Source organism: Plectropomus leopardus, chromosome 7 (assembly GCF_026936395.1).
Source record: "Plectropomus leopardus strain MGB_pleo_1.0 chromosome 7, ASM2693639v1, whole genome shotgun sequence".
Taxonomy (NCBI): Eukaryota; Metazoa; Chordata; class Actinopteri; order Perciformes; family Serranidae; genus Plectropomus; species Plectropomus leopardus.
The window spans coordinates 37508843-37529837 of record NC_142182.1 but is presented as its reverse complement, the minus strand read 5'-3'; the positions used below and the strand labels follow the sequence as shown (position 1 = coordinate 37529837).

The 20995-nt window shown below is 38.8% G+C and overlaps 1 protein-coding gene across 8 annotated transcripts in view; it reads right to left on the bottom strand.

Annotated features, from left to right (window-relative positions):
• The window catches only part of akap13b (A-kinase anchoring protein 13b), a 76916-nt gene that overhangs the window by 13013 nt on the left and 42908 nt on the right, over positions 1 to 20995 (bottom strand). For 7 of the 8 annotated variants that reach the window (XM_088080626.1, XM_042496483.2, XM_042496484.2 and 4 more), the window contains 19 exons: positions 20698 to 20878; positions 20204 to 20312; positions 17263 to 17305; positions 16780 to 16891; positions 15710 to 15878; positions 13381 to 13448; positions 11788 to 11845; positions 9605 to 9770; positions 7155 to 7261; positions 6812 to 6958; positions 6601 to 6710; positions 6340 to 6483; positions 4924 to 5049; positions 4673 to 4790; positions 3989 to 4109; positions 1851 to 1981; positions 1650 to 1726; positions 1464 to 1530; positions 448 to 562 (listed from right to left, as the gene is read on the bottom strand). In XM_088080626.1, the coding sequence (XP_087936752.1) occupies positions 448 to 562; positions 1464 to 1530; positions 1650 to 1726; positions 1851 to 1981; positions 3989 to 4109; positions 4673 to 4790; positions 4924 to 5049; positions 6340 to 6483; positions 6601 to 6710; positions 6812 to 6958; positions 7155 to 7261; positions 9605 to 9770; positions 11788 to 11845; positions 13381 to 13448; positions 15710 to 15878; positions 16780 to 16891; positions 17263 to 17305; positions 20204 to 20312; positions 20698 to 20878 (2169 nt within the window). The remainder of the gene's footprint in view (positions 1 to 447; positions 563 to 1463; positions 1531 to 1649; positions 1727 to 1850; positions 1982 to 3988; positions 4110 to 4672; positions 4791 to 4923; positions 5050 to 6339; positions 6484 to 6600; positions 6711 to 6811; positions 6959 to 7154; positions 7262 to 9604; positions 9771 to 11787; positions 11846 to 13380; positions 13449 to 15709; positions 15879 to 16779; positions 16892 to 17262; positions 17306 to 20203; positions 20313 to 20697; positions 20879 to 20995) is intronic. The other variant, XM_088080625.1, reaches the window with a different exon arrangement.

Sequence of the window (20995 nt, the reverse complement as noted above, 5' to 3'; positions counted from 1 at the left end):
CTTCAGTAACATCAAATCCCTGCATAGCATGCCTTTCACGTTGAAAGCAAAGTTTTACATTTTGAATTTTTCTTGAAAAGCTGAAGCCTGCTGTTTACTATACGACTGACAGTTATACAGTACTCAAACATGACAACAGTTTGAACTGATCATATTGTGAATATACAAAGATACATGTTACTGCTCTTTTCAAACACTACAGGTGTAAACACACCTCTAAAAGCACCATTAATGATATCTGTGTATCAAAGACCTGCCAAGAATGAATGAATGAATCAATCAATGAGTACATCCTGTTCCTGTGTTTTTAATTTGCTCATCCCACAGAAAGACACACAGAAAAACAAAGCAGTAAATAAAAGTGATTATTCCACTTAAAAGAATTTGGAAATAGTTTGTAACATAATGACTGTGTGTGACTGTGTGAGACTGTGTGTGTGTTCTCACATGCAGTGCATGGTGTCCTGTATGATGTCCCTCCATGTGTTGCGCTCCTCCTTGCTGCTGGCCAACACCTCCACCATCTCTGGTCTTTCTGTACCAGCTGTGATCAGAAAGAGACCTGCAGGAGACACAACATTAGTCAGCTCAGTCTTCATTTACCCAATTCACTGACTCATAACAACAGTCACATTAGTTTGTATCATACTGTCTGAAAATCCAGCCTAAACACATGAGCTAGTATAGTAGCTAGTTAGTAGTATAGTAAGTGTTGTTATGGTTGAAATACATGGAACACTGACATTCAGTAACCCTGATTACATTATAAGTATTTGTCTCAGTCTATGAGATTAGCATGTTGCCTAGCCTCTTAGCCAGCTTGGTAGATTCAAACTACGTAGGTGTGTGTGTGTTTCAGCAGCCAGGCTTCACTGCCTGCTTCAGCTCCAGCCACACTTGACCTCTTTGAACATTTCTGATTAGCCAAGAGTTGAGCAAAGTCAGGCACTGCCAAGCTGGCAACAGTCTACTGAGCTTCAAAAAGTTACCTCTTAACCCTTTGGATGATGTCAAAGAGACTACGTTCCTTATTCTACAGTCCATCATTTTTACATGCTTGCTCCTTTTTTCTCTGCACTCTGTGTAAAACAAAATCTGTTCCAAAATGGTTCAAATTAATATGTCACTGTACAAGAGTCAATGTGAAGTGACAGAGCAACTTTATAGCTGGTACTTTTCACATTAAAGTAAATCAATCCATCCATGCATCCTGTGGTTAAAGAAACCCAGTAATTAATTCATTGCCAGCCTGTAGCCTTCATGCTCCCAAACTCTGTATATCCAACTGCGTTATCACCTGGCTATATTCAGTATGCACACAGTGACGCTGCAGCAACAACACACGGCAAAGACAGAGTGTGTGTGGCAGGTAAAAGAGCTCTGCTCGGCCTGATGCGTCGCATCTGTGCCCCTTGTATTTTAGCTGCTATGTTGTGTTTAGAAAGCAAAGAAGAAGAACTTACCTCGCTCTTCATTGGCCACTTCTCTGACTATTAGATTCTGTAAGGAGATGACTGTAGAGCGATGGTCCTGGGGACAGAGAGTTTCACATCTGACTGGATCTTTATGAGCACATATATGGATAGACTGAGCAGATATTGTATTTCTAAATCAATACAACAAAATAGGTTTTACTATCTGCTACTTACCAATGAGGCAAAGACATATTTCTGATCTTTCTCCTGAAGAAACACCAACACATCAGACAGGAGCATGGCCTGAACATCTGCAACACAAACAAACATAGATGACTGCATCATACTGACTGCTGTCTGAGACTGCAACAAAGACACTGCTTTACAACTGTTCTTTTTTCTCTCTGCAGAACAAAACTCTGAATGCATGAGGACCTTTGAGTCGTCCAGCAGAGTTTTTCAGCTGCAGTGCTCCATCATGCAGCAGCTTCCTTCCTCTGATTAGGTCCTCTTTGGCAAACATCTGACCACTCTTCATTCTCATGATAGACTTACTGTCAGTGCGACTGTAGATCATAAAGACAAGACATCTGAGAAGAGAAACTGAAGAAGCATTTGATGGCTGTTTTGTACAGTATGGTGCTGTTATGAGCCAGCACAATGTATGTTCATTCTCAAATTTGTTCGTTATCTTATTTTTTTAATGTGATGAATTGGACATTTGACTGTGCAGGTATTCCATTAAACAGTAACTATTAGACAGGCTTCTATCATTCCTATAATATCTGTTATCTTAAAAACATTTGAAAATATGCAACAGTTGGCAGGAGGAAAAGAAAATAGAAAATAAGAAAAAATAAATCAATTTTGTCAAAAAATGTGTGGACTGGTTACACATTAAAGGGTGTATATCTGTTCTTGAGCTTTTGATTGTACCACATGGTCTTCATGGACTTGATGGGCATTTTGGCCTTACATGTTGAACTAAGTGTTAAGTATTTTTTATTGAGGACGATACCAGACTTATCTAGGGAGCTTATGCTCATCAAGGGGACTAGGGCACTAATTCACCTCGATGGTGCTAACACTTATTTAGGCTGCTAACACTCTTCTGGGCTGCTAACAGTAATCCAGTTAGCAAATGCTCATCATGGGTGCTAGGGTGCTAAGAGTCGTCTAGGGCACTAACAAATGTCTGGGGCACTCATACTCATCTAGGATGCAAACACTCCTCTAGGGTGCTAACACTTATTTAGGCTGCTAATACTCATCTACGGTGCTACCACATATCACTTATCTGGGGAGCTAATGCTTGTCTAGGGTGCTAACACTCGTCTAAGGTGCTAACACTTATTTAGAGTTCTAACACTCGTCTATGGTGTTAACGCTTATCTAAGGCACTAACACTTGTCTTGGGTCCGAACACTCCTTTAGGGTGCTACAACTCATTTAATGTGCTAACACTCATGGATAGAGTGCTAATACTCCCCTGGGGTGCTACAACTCATTTAACACTCCTCTAGGGTGCTAACGCTTGTCCAGGGCTTCCAGGGTTTGGCTGCCTGTATGGATTAGCATAAAATAAGCACTGGGCTGCTGGGCTGAAGGTAGAGGATGTGGGCCTAACTGTTGCCTTGCTGCCTCTCTCTATGTGGTCCTCCACTCTTTAACGTCTGTATCCATTAACAGTTAACTCATTGAGTGCCACTGACGTAAATATACGTCAAAGTGTGTTTTCCTGGCACAAGGGGGCGCTGTCATGCTCACCCAAATACTGCAGGTAAGAATAATGGAATAGGACTCCGGTACTATTTTGTGGGTTTTCTCTCTCTGAACTGGGGCCATGATTCATGATACAATAATGATACAATAAAATAATATTTGTAATACAATTTTCAGATGTCTTTTATGTCACTGAAGGCAAAATTATAACATTCAAATCACTGTTTTGCTTGACAGACTCCCTTTCACAAAAATGCATTTTTCTCAGCTTTCTTAAAAAAAAAAAAAAGTGGTCTTTTTGATGAAACTAGCCTCTATTCAACTTAAGATAAGTCAAGAATGGAACAAGGTGCAAACAAACATTTTTTTCCTTGACGAAGATGAGAGTTTCGTCTTTCATTTGAGCTATTCAGTGTTTTCAGAGTCTTTGTACAAAATATTCTGTGGGTCTTGAAAGATGACTCAAAATGGCCAGAAAAGCTGGCACAAGCCACTTTCCATTATGTAATAGGGCTGGCACTAAATTAGTTAATTTGTAGGTTTAAACACATGAACAGTAACTTGACACAAAACTTTTAGGGAAACTCCAATTTCCGTCTCTCTCACGGCACTCTGAAATATCTCTCTTAACCTCTGGCCCTGCACCTGGTGCAAACCATGTCCCTTAATGACTTTAGCACTAACAGCACCTCTAACACCAGGTCAGCCCACCCCACTGGCCAATATGAAGACAGTGTGCTATGACAACAGAAAGAGTTTTTGAATCAGTTCTGCACATTTCATTGTAATTTAATGGAGCTGAATCCAGTGAGCCGGTGTAAGAGCTGATCCAAACAATGTGTAATTTGTACCTGTAGACTTCTCTCAGTCTGTGTTTCTTCTCCTGCTCGTTGACCTTCCTGTCCACAGCTGTGATGAGCTCCTTCACAGAGTGCAGAGCTTCACTCACACAGCTGTGGTCTTCATCAGTATCTGTTGGAGCAGCGAGGTACCACATTACATAAATTAAACACACATCCTAAGAACTTTCAGGTACCACACACTGAGTTACTATGCAGCTACACTGTAAAATCTGACAAGTCAGTATTACTCAAAATAATCTAGGAAACCAATTGCCTGAGACAGTAAAGTAAATCAACAATAAATCGTAATTTCTGTTTACTTTATATGTAACTGTTAAGTTTACTCAAAATTTAGCTTTATTTACTTAATTTTGTGAAGTTGTTGCAACTTCAGTAAACCAAATTAGTCTGACTTAACTTGATCATGACAAAGAGGATTTTGCCAATTATGAAGTTGAGAGATCTTCAAGTTTTGTTTTCTTAACATGTTTAAGAATATACAAATATGATGACTAGTTTGCACCCGTCAGAATGCAGATGTACAACACAGTGAACTTGGTTTACTGACGTTGCTAAAACTTAGAAAGATTGATTCTAAATGAATGATATGATTTCCACACCATCCATTGACTTGTATGCAACACTTGAGTGTTTGTGTGAGGGACTTGTTGCAGGACTTGTCTTCATCTTTACCTTTAGTGTGCTGCAGTATCCTCTGGATGAGAACCGGATACTTGGTGATCCTCTGAGTGACCAACAGAATGCACTCTGGGATACTGAGCCTCCGCACGATGCTGCTGCTCATCGTCCTCTGCACAAACACCAACACACACACACACACACAGCTCCTTTCACCATCAAATAACACATCCCATGATATGACATTCCATCCCCTGAGATTTGAGAGAGATACAGAGAGGAGCTGGTGTGAGATAAGTGCTGACCTTGATGAAAGCCTGGAAGCGTTTGTCTTTGGCCTGCAGGTCTTTGTAGAGATTAACGGCTTCATTGTGGCGACTGCAGAACTTCCCGTAAACTTTCTTCATTCGCTCAGCACTGCAGCCTGAAAACTGAAATTAAAAACAACATTCAAACAAAGGGAACGCACACATTGACATTGAACTTGTTGAAGTGGTGATGTCACCTTCAGATATGATTGATTGATTTTTCAAAATAAAGCCAAAATAAAGGTTGTTTTTCAGTGGATTCCATACTTAAACTGACATATATGTGAAATTCGAAGGAGTTTTACATTTACCTGGAAGCTATGGTGCAAAAATGTACCCAAAAAGGCTATTTAGAAAATCTTGCCTAAACATTTTTCGAGTAGAACCTTTCTAAATGTGTTCTGCTTCACTTTATAATAATTTAGAATAATAATCTGTCTGTGCACAGGTAATGTTCACATGTTGTGAAATGGTTTGATGGAGGTTTTGGAATGCAAATGAATAATTTCAAAGGAATTTTCAATCTAAAAGAGTAAAGTTTTGTTCGGCAGAGATAAAATATTTCATATTTCATTTATTGGACCTAATTTCTTCATTAAATCGGGCACTGTAGCATCTGTGAGTCAGATTCCTACTGAAGAAGATTTTTAAAACAAAAAAATAACACGTTTTAAAAATAATTCAGGTAAAATTAACCTTTTCAACCTGAACAAATTGGCTTGATTTTTTTCCTAACAACATGGGGAGAGGGTGATGGGGAATTTAACAAGCAGAAGGCCCAAAAATTAGCAAGAAATTAGTAAAGTTACATGAAAATTACCAGAAAATAAGCAAAAAAAAGCAAGACATTAGTAAGAAAATATAAGGAAATTTTCTGAAAATAAGCAAAAATATCAGACATAAATTAGTAAAAAGTTATCTGCAAAGTACCTAAAAAAGAGATTTAAAAAAAAAGTAGGCCTAAAAACCAAAAACAAACAAGAAAAGAAAAGTTATTTTGGTAACATTATTGCAAACATAGAATTATAAAAAAAAATTCTGGACATTTTTCCCTAGTTTTTAGGTCAATTTTTGCTTGACTTTTACAATGTATTTATTTGTTTTTAAATTTGCAGCTCATTTCTTGCAAAATTGCTCACTGGGTGTTTTCCCAGCTTTGGAGAAAAACTAAACTTTTTTTTCAGGCGTCAGACTGTTTGTGAAAGTCTGACTGCAGCATAAGAAAAGTTGATCCAGGTGTTAATGGGATTTAATAGCACAATGCACGACTGAAACAGTCTGATCAGTGTGGGAGTCCTGTAATCTCGTCAGTATTTTTGACCCTCATGTGTAACTTTATTATCCAAACACTTTATCCCCAGAGCAGGTGGTGTTTTCTTCCCAGCAGCCACCTCTCCTCTTTGTCAAGCTCACCTGTTGGAGCAGGACGTCCCCGATGCTACAGATGAAGAAGCTGCTGTTGTTTTGGCCCTCAGCAGACAAAGCTCTCTTTCTCTCCAGCAGTCGGGTGAGGAAATGTGAGTGTGTGTCATATAGGTCATCCAAAACGGGGAAAATCTACAGAGAATGATCAACAGACTAGCCCTTAATGTGTGTTTTCTTTTTGATGATTTTCTTAGTAATAATGCTTGTATGTATGTAGGCAGGTGGACTGCTCCTCAGCACATTCATTACCTTGTCCAGAGTGTGAGTTTCCAGCTGCAGCTCCTTCTGAAGCCCTTTATAGTACACTTCAGACATGATCCTCAGTGTCCTCACATGGTGGACCTCTGTCTGGTACAACTCTGTGAGGAGAAAGTTTCCCGTTTCCACAAAAACAAACAAGTGGACAAAGAGCATTCACACATGGAGTTAAGCTTCTCTCCAAATTGACTTCATATCTTACCAAAGATGACATCTTGCTTCTTGATTTCATCTTTCCTCAGCGTTTTCAAGAACTTCTTATCCATTGTACCGCTCCAAGAATCAGCTTCCAGATCTTTAATGTCACACTCAAACTCTCCCATCAGCTGACTGTCGATCATCACAGTACCTTCACACACGCAGGCATGCAGGCACCCATGCACGCATGCACGCACGCATGCACGCACGCACGCATACACACACACACAAAGAATAATTCAATCAGAAACAAAAATACACAGTAGTTTTTCAACTGGATTTCACAGGGTGTGTGTGTGTGTGTGTGTGTGTGTGTGTGTGTGTGTGTGTGTGTGTGTGCATGCTACCTTCATCGCTGAGCGACTCAGTCGAGGCACTGACTTTGCTTCCCTGATTGAGAGAGTCAGTGGACTGGGACAGGAACTTGAGGCCTTTCAGTGGAACATCCTCTAACCTACAAGAAACAAACCCAGGGACATGAATGTTTAATAGGTCCACTCTCTACAAATAACAATCACTGCCATTAGTTCTATAGCATTCAAACAGGCTGCTTTACACAAAGAATGAGAACAAAGAAATATATACAATAAAATAAAGCCTCCTTTCCACTGTGCAAAAACCCCCAAAAAACATTTACACCTGTTAACATCTGGCTTTTTATTCCAATGGGAAAGTCTACAATCAGCATTCACACCCGGTTAAATGAATCTGCAGTAGACATGGGTATTTATACACTCGGGCTCCAATTGGCATTTATGGAAAACATCCTGGTGAACATGCTTATTACGGTTCCTTAACTGACGAGGCGCCAGCTAATTAATTCTTCTTCTAAGTGGCACTGAAGCATTGATCCAAGTTAGTCTGAAAGAAGTCTGAAAGCGCCCTGAATCAGTAAGAGATATAAAAAGAGAAGTAACCACCTTTAGGTTTTTACAGACCTCTATCCGCGCTGCTTTCTAATATTTACCTGTTCTCCGGCCTGTCCATGACATTGAACGGACACACCAAAACAACCTCCACACACACATATATTCATATCTGTTGCAGAGCTGTATACACTCTACTGGCAAAGGGAAAGCAGTCTTTGGCCTATTTTTAGCAGGTTTACTCACATTTGAAAAACCTGCTTGCTTGCACCAATTTTGGTGAAAAGGGAGTATATCAGTAAAAATGAATCCAATTCAGACAGGGAACAAAAAAGACAGATTACTGCAGAAATGTCACAGTATGAAAATCAGTTGTTAGTGATTTACAGGAGGTCACTGATGTAACAAGGATGTCAGCAGGAGAGGTCTTCCATAGCAAATATAAACACTGCTCAAGAACCCATTATTTACTGCACTTGGACAATCTTATCAAATTTACAGATGCTTGTCTTGTTTAAAAGATTCTGCATGGCATGTCCCTGCCCCCTGAGTGTTGTAAAGCAGAAACAGAAATGTGCCTTCAGACATGCAGCTCTCAGATTCATGAATCAGTCTGCCAACACCCATCAGAGACTGTGACACATATCCTTAATTCAAAAAGAACCTCAAACGATGGCAAAAAGACAATCCAGTGTGTGACCATGGAACTAAAATTTTCAAGTAGGCCTTGCTTTTATGATCGATATGCTGCTGTCCCTGTTTTTAAATATCTGATGTGCTCTTATGAAGTGTGCTCTGTTGTATGTACACTGTTAGTGTTCCTGTTTGACTGTATTACATGTGTTCTTTATAGCTGTCGTCACACCTGTCTAGAGACAAGGCCTAAAATGTTAGTTATTCCTTACATACTTTTCATATTTTTACAGTATGGTTTACTTAATTTTGACCCAGCCCACAAATCCCATCATAACAAGTGTTAATACCAAACATGAATATCAAACATGAACCACAGATCTATTTAGTATGTATCAATAACCTATGTGACATTAATAACTGGGCAAATAATTCTTACTGAATGTTTCTGAGAGCAGGGACAGTGTATTTTTTAGGTTTTCCACCACCTGTTTATGGAGAAAAAACAGCTTCTATGACACAATGTCATGTCTAAGACATGAATAATATATGTCTTAATAACATAAAATAAATAAATAATGATTTCAATTTATTTAATTTAACTAAAAATGGCAAGATTCTAGAGTCTTGTCTTCACTGCTAATCTGTATCATAACAAAATCATCATAAATACTATCTAATTATAACTATTAACTAATATTTAAATATTAACTAACATTTAACCGACAAATAAAATAAATATTACTCACTAATAGAACCTCCCCCCCTCAAAATCTGTCACTACTGTACAGAAAGTTCAGTTTCAAGATGCCTAAAATTATAATTTTACCTGATTTGACCCTTACTGGAGGATCTAAAATCCATTCAGTAGATGTGTGTAAAATGTGACCCAAAAGAGTCTGAATGTACAAAAATTTGTAGCACCTGTACAAAAGTCTGTGATTTTTTGAATATTTTCATTTTTGTGCATTTTGCTTCACTTTAGGAAAAGTAATCAGTTTTCAGGATGGTATTTAGGGTGTTTTTACTGCTGTTACATGTCAGACCGGTTCAGATTTGATCCAAATAGTATGTAAAGTTTAAACTGGCACATTCACAGAAAAGCTATTCATATACAATGTCCCTGTAATCTGCAACTGTATTAATAAAAACCAAATAACCTGTTGAATAACCTGCACTCCAAGACTCCCACAATATCACTAAATGATATTTATCTAATAATTTACAATTTTTTAAAATAAGGTTCCCCTTAATTTGTCAGTCTGTGTGTGTGTGTATGTGTGTGTGTGGTGCCTCACCCTGCTATATTACTGGTGGAGATGCTCTTGGCCAGGTTGCTGTGTGAGTTGAAGATGCTGGGGTGTCTTCTTGGAAAAAGCTGGTCGTCAGGGGTGGTTGCCGTGGACCAGCGTTCCCGTGACGATGAGGATGATGTGGATGATACAGATGATGCTGAAGATGCAGCTAGATATAAACATCAGATTTCACATTTAGGACTTACTATACCAGGAGTAGACTTGCATGCTTTGTTGATTAACTTAACATGGATTTGACAGAATGTAAATTCTTACACAGCTACGGGCAACAGTTTGTGTGATTGTGTAATTGTACTATTGTAAGGCTGCCTTCTTCCAGCCTTTATTTAAAAAATTAAATTCTTAGTTTATCTTGTCAACTTTAATGTCTGCCTTAACATCAGGACAACTCAACTCCTCAGAACACACGAGGCATTTCTCTGAAATCCCTCCACTAAACAATGAGGTGCACCACAAAAAATAGTTCCTCATGTTTTTAACTAAAAGCAAGAGCATAAATCAAATTAGCTTATTTATCTAAACAAATTAGGCAGTATCTACCAAATAAAATAAAACTTAAAAAAATAAATCTCTACTATTTTTTTTTATATATTGTCAACAGGAAAAGACAGTGAAAATGGTACTTTGATGATTATGACTCTATACCACATTTTACTCCAGTTTAAAAGTGTCTTCCATTCACAGACATGATGAAATACAAAGATGTCTGTTTTACTCCAACTTCCCCGCTTCATAAAGCACGCGTCACCTGTGCGTGTGTAGGAGCCATTTAGCATATTTATTCTATATTATTATATAGAATAGTTTGATAAGTAAAGAATACATTATTTTGACCACTAGGTGGTAGTAATACCCTGTAGTCTATGACAGGTTCCATAGTTTTTGATGTACAATAGCGTGATCTCAGCCTCGCTGAGCTGTAGCATGTTTCATGCATGGATGTATGGTTTCATGCTTTTGGTTTTCACACATACAGTGTTGTTGCAATGTCGCTGCTGCATCACTGCCCGCAGATATTAGCACTGTATTTTCATATTTATAAGCACACATTCCTCTCATTTGTGAAGTCCTACCAGCTCCTGCACAACCAACAACACGGTCTTGTAAATGTTTCAAAATCAAATGCCTTGTATCAGCAACTGATGGGATTCTGTCCATAGAGGGCTGTCAGGGGTTCTTTTTTTTTTGAAAGGGAAAAGGGGAAGTTGACTTTGTTGTATTTCCTCATCTCCATGACAGAGAGAGACTTTTAAACTGCAGTAAAAGGTAGTATAGAGTCAATATAATAATCATAAGACCATCTTCACTGTCTATTTCTGCTGACACACAGTATAAATTATCACGTTATAACGTGAAACTTTCTTGTTATAACATGAAACTGATCCGTATTTTTTCAATGTTAGAGTGGCAGCAATACGCTTCTGTAAATATTGGACATAATACATGTGCATACCAAATGTCTTATATCTAGGTGAAATGTACTATATGGGGCTACTTTATTGAACTTTTGTAGGGAGAGCTGCTGAGCCATTTTCTGACACCCAAGTAGGGGACCCATAAAATATCAGCCTTTTCACCAGTTTTTCTGGTTTTTAAGTTTCCAAGCACCTTTATGTCTTATAAATTGATAATAATAATAATTCACTGCATTTAAATAGGGTCCTTAAACCATTTGGTGCGTGAGCTGACACAAATAAACTGAATATGTAGATCTCCTGTTTTAAGGCATTTAGAAATGAATTGACAGCTAAGCCAGTGATCACATTTCCACAGCCCATAACTTATCTGCAGAAAAACAAATACACTGTGAAAAATCAGTCACAAAACTATGATGTTACATATCCTTGACTATTTTTAAGTGGAAATACGGAATTCTGGAGCTTTCTCAGTTGGAATTTGGAATGTATCTGCAAATCATGTAGACTTCACTCTGCACAGCTCACTTCCTCAGTCACACTTTTTTGTTTAAAAAGGGTTGACCCCCCTGTGTTGCAGTCCAACCAAAGACAATAAAGTTCAGATGATAATGATGGTCAAGCTTGAGCTGATGTTCCTCTAGGTTCATTCCAATGATCGTGTGTGTGCCACAATCTAATCAGTCATTTTGATCTATGACACATGTCAACATGTTCAACAAGAGTTTGCTGGTGTGATTGTGTTCTTACATATACTTCTCATGGTAACAGCAGATCCTGAAACAGCTTCTGGCAGCAGCTGCTGCTGCTGGAAACAAACACAGGAAATCATTAGGTGAAAGGTACAGTTTGAACATTTTAATTATTTACACATTAAACATTAAATATCTTGTCTTTGTACTGAATCCAATTGCAATTAGGTTGAAAAGGATTTGCAAACCATTGCATTATGTTTTAATTTAAGTTTTATACAGTGTACCTACTTTTATAGAACGGAGATATAAGAGAGCTTTTATCTCTCTAAACAAATGCAGTCTCGTATGAGCTGAAACAGAAGAACCTGCCCAACAGCAGGAACATGTAGATAGCCAAGCTCGATTTTTATTCCAGATTTTTTTTAAATGACATTTGAACCTTGTGGTCAGATAGCCACTTAATCAGGATTCAGCAAGCTCTATAGCTATATATATCTTTGTATTAAATCTACTTTGACTAAACCACACAGTTTATCTCTGACCACTGACAACTCCAATGGCCTTCCTCCCCCCCAGGGTAAGAGTCTTGGTGTTAATCTGGACAGTACTTTGTATTTTGAGGCACACATCAGTGATATCACTCATTCTGCATACTTTCATCTACTTAACATTGACCATCTTTGCTGTCACCTACATCTAACAGCACTCTATTTTTGTTGGATGAATCGTGTTTATTATCACAATTCTGTCCTCTGTGGGCTTTCTCTCAAATTCTGCAGCTCCTGTTAAATATGAATCAATTTCAACATTCTGCTTCTCACCTTTAAGGCCCTTCATAACGTTGCCCCTTTGTACCTGTCTGAACTACTTCATATCTACACACCTTTCCATACTCTCAGATCCTCTTCTACAAACCAACTCACATCACCATCTGCCTGCCTACCTACTATGGACTCTAAAGTCTTCAGCCATTCTGTCCCTGTCTTTGGGAAACTGTCCTACAAGATATTTACAATATTAACTCTCTTTCCTTCCTCAAATCCTGTCTGAAAACACACCTTTTCAAACCAGCTTATTGGTTCGATATAATGACAACACACACATCGACATTTGGAACTGATGATGACTTGATACTGACGATTTTATACCTTGTTTTACAATTATGATTTTGTCTTGTTATTTCATTAAGTTATTACTGTATATTACTGAAATGTACTATGAATACATTGCTGCTTGTTTCTAATTGTGTCTTGTGCCCTTTCAATGCTTTAAAAAGGCATCTATAAATAAAATGCTATGTAGCATCAGCTTTTCAGACAGCTTTAAAATATTCTACATCTTATTTTTACATCATTGGTACCATTCAACTTTTTAATGACATTTATACTTATTAAACTCATTCTTACTTTTCCAACAGTTCCAGCTTATCCTTCCCCCTAAATATTAAGGCCAGCTTGCAGTGTAATATCAGCTTTTCAAAACTGAGCATTCACACCTGCCATGTCCCATGTCTCAGGAAACTGCAATCTCTAGTTGTTGTTATTATTATTCTTAATGTAAAATTAAATACATTTTAATGTTTTTTTAAAAATAAATTTAGAGATACTTTTCGAGATATATAGGCATAATAGTTGTGTATCAGACCTACCTTTGCTTTGCCCTTTGTACAGACAAACAGAATGTCTCTGCAGCTCTTATGGACATGAGCTCCACAGTCTGTAAACAACACATGATGATAATTAGAAACAAGCTTTTTCATGTGTTCATCTCAAGTGTACACACAAGCCATATACATTATAAAACCATTCTACAAATCTGTAATGCCATAGTCACTGTCTGTGAGGATAAACCACACACACACACACACAGTTTCCCCCACAATAACACTGCTCTAGTCACTCTGACAATGAGCTCACACAGACACACCCACAGTGAGGGAATGATGAAACAGCCTGTAAGACTTGTGGAGGAGTTAGTGGAAGGCTTCTCATAAACTGAGTTGACCACACAGCAGCACAGCTCAAGCTTTCATTCTAAAGCACACTGAATCAAAAGCAAAAAAAACAGCAAGTCAGCAAAAACTATGAGAGCTGCTGTCTTAATTAACATAGAGACAGGGATTGTATGTTTCTGCCTCTTTAAAGCTACAACTTCCTGTTAGTTTCACTCTCTTAATTTAACACTGTGGAAAAGAAAAGAGCACTTCATAATTACTTTTCTGATACACTGCGTGTACAAGATCAAGACAATCTCAAGAGTTGCCAAATTAAGTTTTATCTCTGTTCTGTAATGTAACTCTAACTCAACCCCACAGACTTCCTCGTCAATAAGCTCAGCTTTTCAGGGTTTAGAGTGTTTAAATAAGATGAACTTTAAAGGACAAATCTGGTTATATTCTGTGTGTTTATGTCTCATAACTTTAGCTTTTGATAACTTTAAATATTGATGAATACGTTTCAGACAGGAGAAGACACACAGCACACAGCAAACACACAGTTGTAAAAACGTTACATTTAGTTAACCCTTTGAACCTGGATCGACATCATTTTTCTTCTGCTGCATTGAAATGCCTTTCAGAATTATTTAAACATTTTAACCCTGAACAAAGTGGTTTGATTTCTTTTAAAAAAGTGGGAAAAAAGGCAATGAGCAACTTGCAAGAAATGTCCCACAAATTACTAGAAATTAGTAAATTTAAAAAATAATGTTTAAAGAAGCGTAGGGAAAATGTTCAGAGCAATTATGATAATCAGAATTAGATATTTAAAAAGTTTTACAGAATTGCTATCATATTCAAGCAGTTTTGTCAAGTCATTTTTATTTTCTATTTTCTTCATTTTTTTACTAATTTTCATGTAATTTTTCCTGCTAATTCCCTCTAAAGTTGCTCATTGACTTTTTCCCATGTTTTTCAAAAATCAGGCCAATTTGTTCAGGTTTCAGAAGATTAATGCCAATAACCACGATTGCTGCATTATTATTATTTTTTTAAGATCTGTAAACAAATCAACAATCAGCAGTGATAGGTGCCTACAGGAAGTCTAAAAGGACTGAAATCATTCATGTGACAAAAGTGTGGGACAAAGAATATAGAGATAATGTATGGACGGACAGATACGAGGGCCTCAGTAACTGCTGCTGCAGACATTCTCAAATTTGTGAAGTGTTATTGATAATAGTGAACATTTTCCCACAAGTGGACAAAAGAGCAAAATCAGCAGGATTTTTTGTGAGCAAACGCCATCAGGCTGTGCTTTATTGCTATTGCTTTGTTCTGAGGATAAACCCTGTGAGCTAGTATAATTGCAGTGTTGATACTGTGCATGGACTCCTGCTGTGACAAGCAAAGAGTTAAAAGGACATGAGACAGATATGTCACATTAGGCTGGTTTCCATGAACCCTCAAATTGTGTAAATCGAAATTGCGAATACAAAATTCACCTAATGGAAACACATCAAAATACAAAAAACTCCTGTTTAAAAAAGTTGTTATGCTCCTATGAGGAGGTATTTTTTGCTTTTATAGATCATATGATATGTAACACCGGGTGGCTGTAATGTGACTTTATGGATCCCAACAGCCATTAAACCCAAATAAGGAGAAGGAGGAGAGGAAGAAGAAGTACAACGTCACATGACATTCTACAAAACATGGCTCGGTATGTGTTGATGGAGGAAGAGACCAATATCTTCTTAACTTACATAACATCACTCAATGGAAACACAGTCATCTCGCAATTGTGTTTTATCAACACTTATCAACACAAAATATCACTTAAGTTTTGCCCAAATTTGTAATGGAAACCCGCCTGGTGAAACTACTAAAGTAAGAGGAAGCCACAGAGGAGGAGGAGGAGGGAAGGAAAAGGAAAGAAATGAGTGAGAAAGTTAAGATGAAACAGAGGAGAAGAAGAAAGAGTGAAGGCAAAAAACAAGAGAGATGGAAGGAGGATGAGGAGGAGGTGTGAGAGTCTTACTGTTGCAGAGGACAGTGTCCTTATGGTTCAGAGGCTTGGTGCAGTGCTGACAGGCCGTGGAAGAAGACAGGGAAGGAGACAGGCTAACTGCAATGGAGAGATGATCGTTTGCACTCTTCCTCTCTCTGTCTTTACTCTCTCGCTCCCTCTCTCCCTTCCTCTCCTTTTCCTGGAGGCAAAAGAGACAAAGGTCATTAATCGAGAAAATATGAAGAGACGTCTGAATGTTTGTTTTAGGTCTCATCAAATGATTTCATATGAAAGTGCCTTGGCTCAGGTTAGTTTAAATGAGTCAGGGTGAAGTTGTGCTCAGTGATTGGCCCACATTGTCCCGTCATACCCACAAATATTATATTATTATATTATATTATTATTATAGTCTAAACTTCAACCATTTGAAACCTGGATTAACATCACTTTTCTTGTGCTGCAGTATTCAAATCTCTGAACCCTGAGCAAACTGGTTTGATGTCTTTCAAAGATGATGAGACAAAAGGCAATGAGCAACATGGCAAGAAATGCCCTACAAATTGCAAGAAATTTGTATATCTAGAGATAATTTTTTTTAAAAATCTAGGGAAAAATAACCCAAAGCACTCCACTTATTAGAATTGTCAAAAGGTGAGCACAGGTGCTAACTGTTTGGTGATGACAAAGCTACAGAGAGACAGAAAACAAAGCTCAGAAACAAACACATTCCTTCATCACTGCTGTGGTTATGTTGAATTGTGGAGTTTTTCCTGGACAGACACGAGGCTCGGCGAGCTGATGCCGCCCACACTTGAAACATTTTAAGGCCTCTGACACACAAATGTAATGTTTAGCTATATAACTAAATGCAGTGTGATTTGACCATATGGCTGTTAACACAATTACCACTTCCTGTCAAGAGAAAATCAATCAACACCATTCCATGCTGTAGTGTAAAATTTGCATTTGCATGATTGAACATAAAGCACAAGGTAGATTAATTACCTATTTTTTAAACTGAAATTAACATTTATCCTTAAATCCTGCTTCATCTTTTGGAGTATGTGCACTATGTCGTAACCGGATACTGGTGTTCTCACCTTGCCTTTCTTGCTCATCTTGCTGCGGAGGTAGCTGAATGTCCGACTGATTTTAGGTCCTCCTTTTCCCTCAGTTTCACTCCGCAGAGGACCCGGCTCCTCCTCTGATATACTGACCAACACACACACGATATCATGAAGCAAGTATGCCTTGATATGCAAAACAAAGGAGTGAAAAGGCTGCTTATTTTTAATCTAACTGAACCCTTTTTGCCAGTGAGTTACACCAAAATAAAGCAATCTCATTACTTCTTTTTGTGATGCTACAGAAGTCCTTCTATTAGAATTACTGACTGGCTGAAACTAACTTTACTGCATTAAAAATCAAATCACAGTTTGATTGTGGTAACATGCACTGAACTACAGCATGTGTCAATATTTAGAAAGTGACTGTGTTTGGCAGTAAGGGTGTGATATAAAATACAAGAAGACTGTAAAAGCAAAACTAATCACAGTGTAACAACACTTTGAGCTTCGTCTTACCTGTATTCCAGTGATCCAGAGTTACTGGAGAATGAGCTCATCCCTGCAGTGAGGAAAGAGGACAGACATCATCTGATCAGAACAACACAACCACATAGCAATACTATTTCTGTGATACCTGCAGCAAAGGGTTCAGACACACATTTACCAATGAAATCTGGTGCAGCAAAATGACAGTTAGAGACAGTGCTGATATATAAGTAAAGAGTTGACCAGGGGAAAAAGAGGGAAACTGTTGGCCCAAGAGTCTTACCAGTAATGAAAAAAGGAACATTAGGATTATAAGACCACCTGTCCATGTAGCAAATACAAAACTGAAGATACAGTAGGCAGAGAAATCTGATTTAAATCCAGTCTATTATGATGACTGCACAATGCGCATCCAACCAAAAGGTGAGCACATCATTTAATATGTACGTTTCTTATTCATGGTTAACAGTTTATGATGTATGCATACTTTCTATTCTGTAACTGTACATTTTATTGACATAATGTACACTCTCATTTACACTGCTAAATTTGTGCTAAATATAGGCTCTCATGTCTATTTTGCAAATCTTGGTGGTGCTTTCTGTGGTTAGTTGTGGCCACCACTGACTAACAACTCATGGGGACGAATAAATTGACTCAGCACTCTGTAAACTCTCCTTTTGCCAACCTTTAGCTAGCTGCTTGCTAGCCAGGTCACTGTTTTTAAATATAAAATTCAGCAAACATGGAGAAGAGATGGAGGAGAATGGAGACCAGCTGAACCAGCATCCTGCTAGCATTGTACTGGCAGTGGAAAATAAACTGGCCGACCTCTGTGCCACATCAGTTTCCAAAAGGATATCAGGAACTGTGATATCCTTTGATTCACAGAAAATAAATCCTGGACAGCACCATTCAACCATGTGACTCTCTCTATATGCTGAACTGACAGAGCAGGGAACTCTGGGAGAGAGGGAGAGGTGTGCTTTATGGTGAAAAATGACTGCTGTGATGGTGGGACTGCTGGGTGCTGTGCCTGTCCTGCTGTGGATCACTGCTATATGCCGTGCAGAAGCAACTACAGAGCAGCTGTTTTGCAGGAGAAGTGACCATACGGCCACAGAGGTTAAGATGTGAGGACAGTTAAATTATTCCACAATCAGACTTAAGCAAATGCTGTTTCCCTACATTGTATTTGGGCTGTTGGGGGTGTGTTTGTTAACGTACCAGTGCGACATGAAATGTGATACAGGAAGTTCATTTGGAGTAACAAACCGATGTGTCTAAAGATCTATGTGACACCAAAATAATGCATTGTGGTTTATAAAAGTGTGATGAAACAGGATTTTACAACTCTGGATAGCTATCCTGTTGGAAATACTTTTATCTTCTGTCCCAGTGAGCAAGAGGTAAACATTAGAAATACAGTACTCTCAATGCGAAGTGATTTAACAGTGATGTGTGTTTGCATGGATGGAACAAAGCAGCTTTCTGGATGGCATCACACTGCACTGTAGCAGAGACTGAGTCTGGTTTCACTTGTCTGCCAGAAGTTTTTGGGTTGCACAGATATGAAACTGGTCCTCTCATCTACAGGAAGTCTTTATAAGAAAGCACCGCTTCCCATGGTTCTCTAAAGTATTTCTTTGAAGGTGAGCTCATGAAAGGTTTTGGTGTGTTTAATAAACTGTAGCTCTAAAGACGGACTTTCATTTTAGGAAAAGCAGCATTTTGATGCAGGTCAGCAACCATGGACAATCATGTGGAGGCAGTGACCAGGCATTCAGGACCAGGGAGAGTCAAATGGACAGACGAGACACTTCTCTACTTTTAAACTATGCAGGGAACTTTAATGTCAAAACAAACCCACATGTTCTCCTCCCTTCCACATCTACTTATGATGTTTTAGGCATCCTTGTGCATCAGCTGTTTAGGCTCTGGGATGCTGTTACAGTGAGGTCAACAAATGCACATGGTGGGATGATGCAGCACATCCTAATATTTACACAGACTGGTATAATGGTTAGGACTGGGCAAAAGAGTTACATGGTGAGATGTAGAAGGAGAAAACACACATACACACGTACCGACACAGTAAATGAACTCCCACACAAAAGTCAGTTGTTTGTGAGACCCATCCACCTCCCCACCTGATCGCCCGCCCTATAAGCGCACATATACTCCTTATATTATGTGGTCACCGGCAGTGTTATTATGATGCTGTCCTTCAGTGTTTCATGCGCACACGACTAGTTCCATCTGGCGGCATTCTCTAGTGATAGTGCCTGTGCAAGTTGCACGTGAACACACCTGATGCTATCTGGCCATCTGCGGTGTACAATAATAATGCCACCGGTTTTGTCCACACTCATCTGACCTCATCCAGCTGCGTTCTGGTTAAATGTTGAAGATGGCTTTTGGCATCATGCTTGTATGCTGCAAGCACTGACAGAGCGGCACTATTTGACGAGTTTGGAGTGAAAATGGGCTAACAAACAGATGCTCTTACATTGAGCAGTAGAAAACTATTAGCGTCTTTTCTACACATGCAGCAGTTCCAGGAGGAGATGAACACATTTTAGTGAGCACATGTAACACTTTTTTGGACAGTGTTACGAGACACCACACCGACAGACGAAACATTGTTCTTCATTCATCATACTTACTCCCTCCCTCCTCCTCTTCACTGGAGGAGGAGCAAATAGAAAATAGTCTATTTTTGGGGTGGAGCGGTGAGATACAGAGGGAGAAGCTGACTCGCCGCTTCGACTGAGGAAATCCACTCACTACAGGGTATCGATGGGATGTAGCAAGATGAACAGGAAAACAAAAGAACAATCTTACTGCACATGTTTAAGAGTACAACTTCGAAACTACAGGTGGCAACAGGATGAAGGTATGAAGTAAAAGATAAAAAATGAAGGGTAAAAAAAATATATAAAAACAGACTGCTGATTAACCAGAAACTCACCATCTGCATCACCTTGACTGATGGTAACCATGGAGATGGATTTGGTGAGGGATTGGTGATGGAACACAGGAGGACAGCTGTTTGTCAGTGACAGTACCTGATGTGATGTCTAAAAAACACACACGAGGGACACCACAGGTGACAGTTGGGACATAGATGGAGCGGTAAATCGAGAGCTTTGCCTTTGTTGTAGAAAACGCTGTATGAGTATATGCATGGATAGGGGCAATTTATATTCTTCACTGGGCGAATTATTGTCTATACTCATCGTACCTTTTATTTTGAAAATCCAAAATGATCAGGAGGCTAGATTTAGCTTTTTCTCTTTTTTCACTGCAGTTTGTTTTCAGGGGATCATGAACATGTACAAACAGCAAAATGAAGAATAACTGCTGAAGCTTCAGCTGAGCAGCTGCCTGCAGGAGGCTCTCTAAATTTATTTCACTGATAAGAATTTAAAATATCGAGACACAAACACACACACACACACACACCTGGCTATCGATGCTGCTTCCGTCTCCATCCTGCTCCTTCTCAGTGAGGGAAAGCAGTGAGCCTCTCTCCTGGTTGTCCAGATGTAAACTCCTCCCTGCAGACCTCTCCTGTTGGTCACTGAGGCAGGGACCCTGAGCATGGAGCGCTCCTCTCTCTACCTGCAGACCCTCCAGGCTGTAGCTGGGTGCAGAAACACAACACAAACATAAAACTATCATGTTCTTCTACTTGTTGTTGTGCTGTGCAGCTGAACTGATCTACATTTCTGGGTGTGTTTTACATTCTAGTTAATGATTT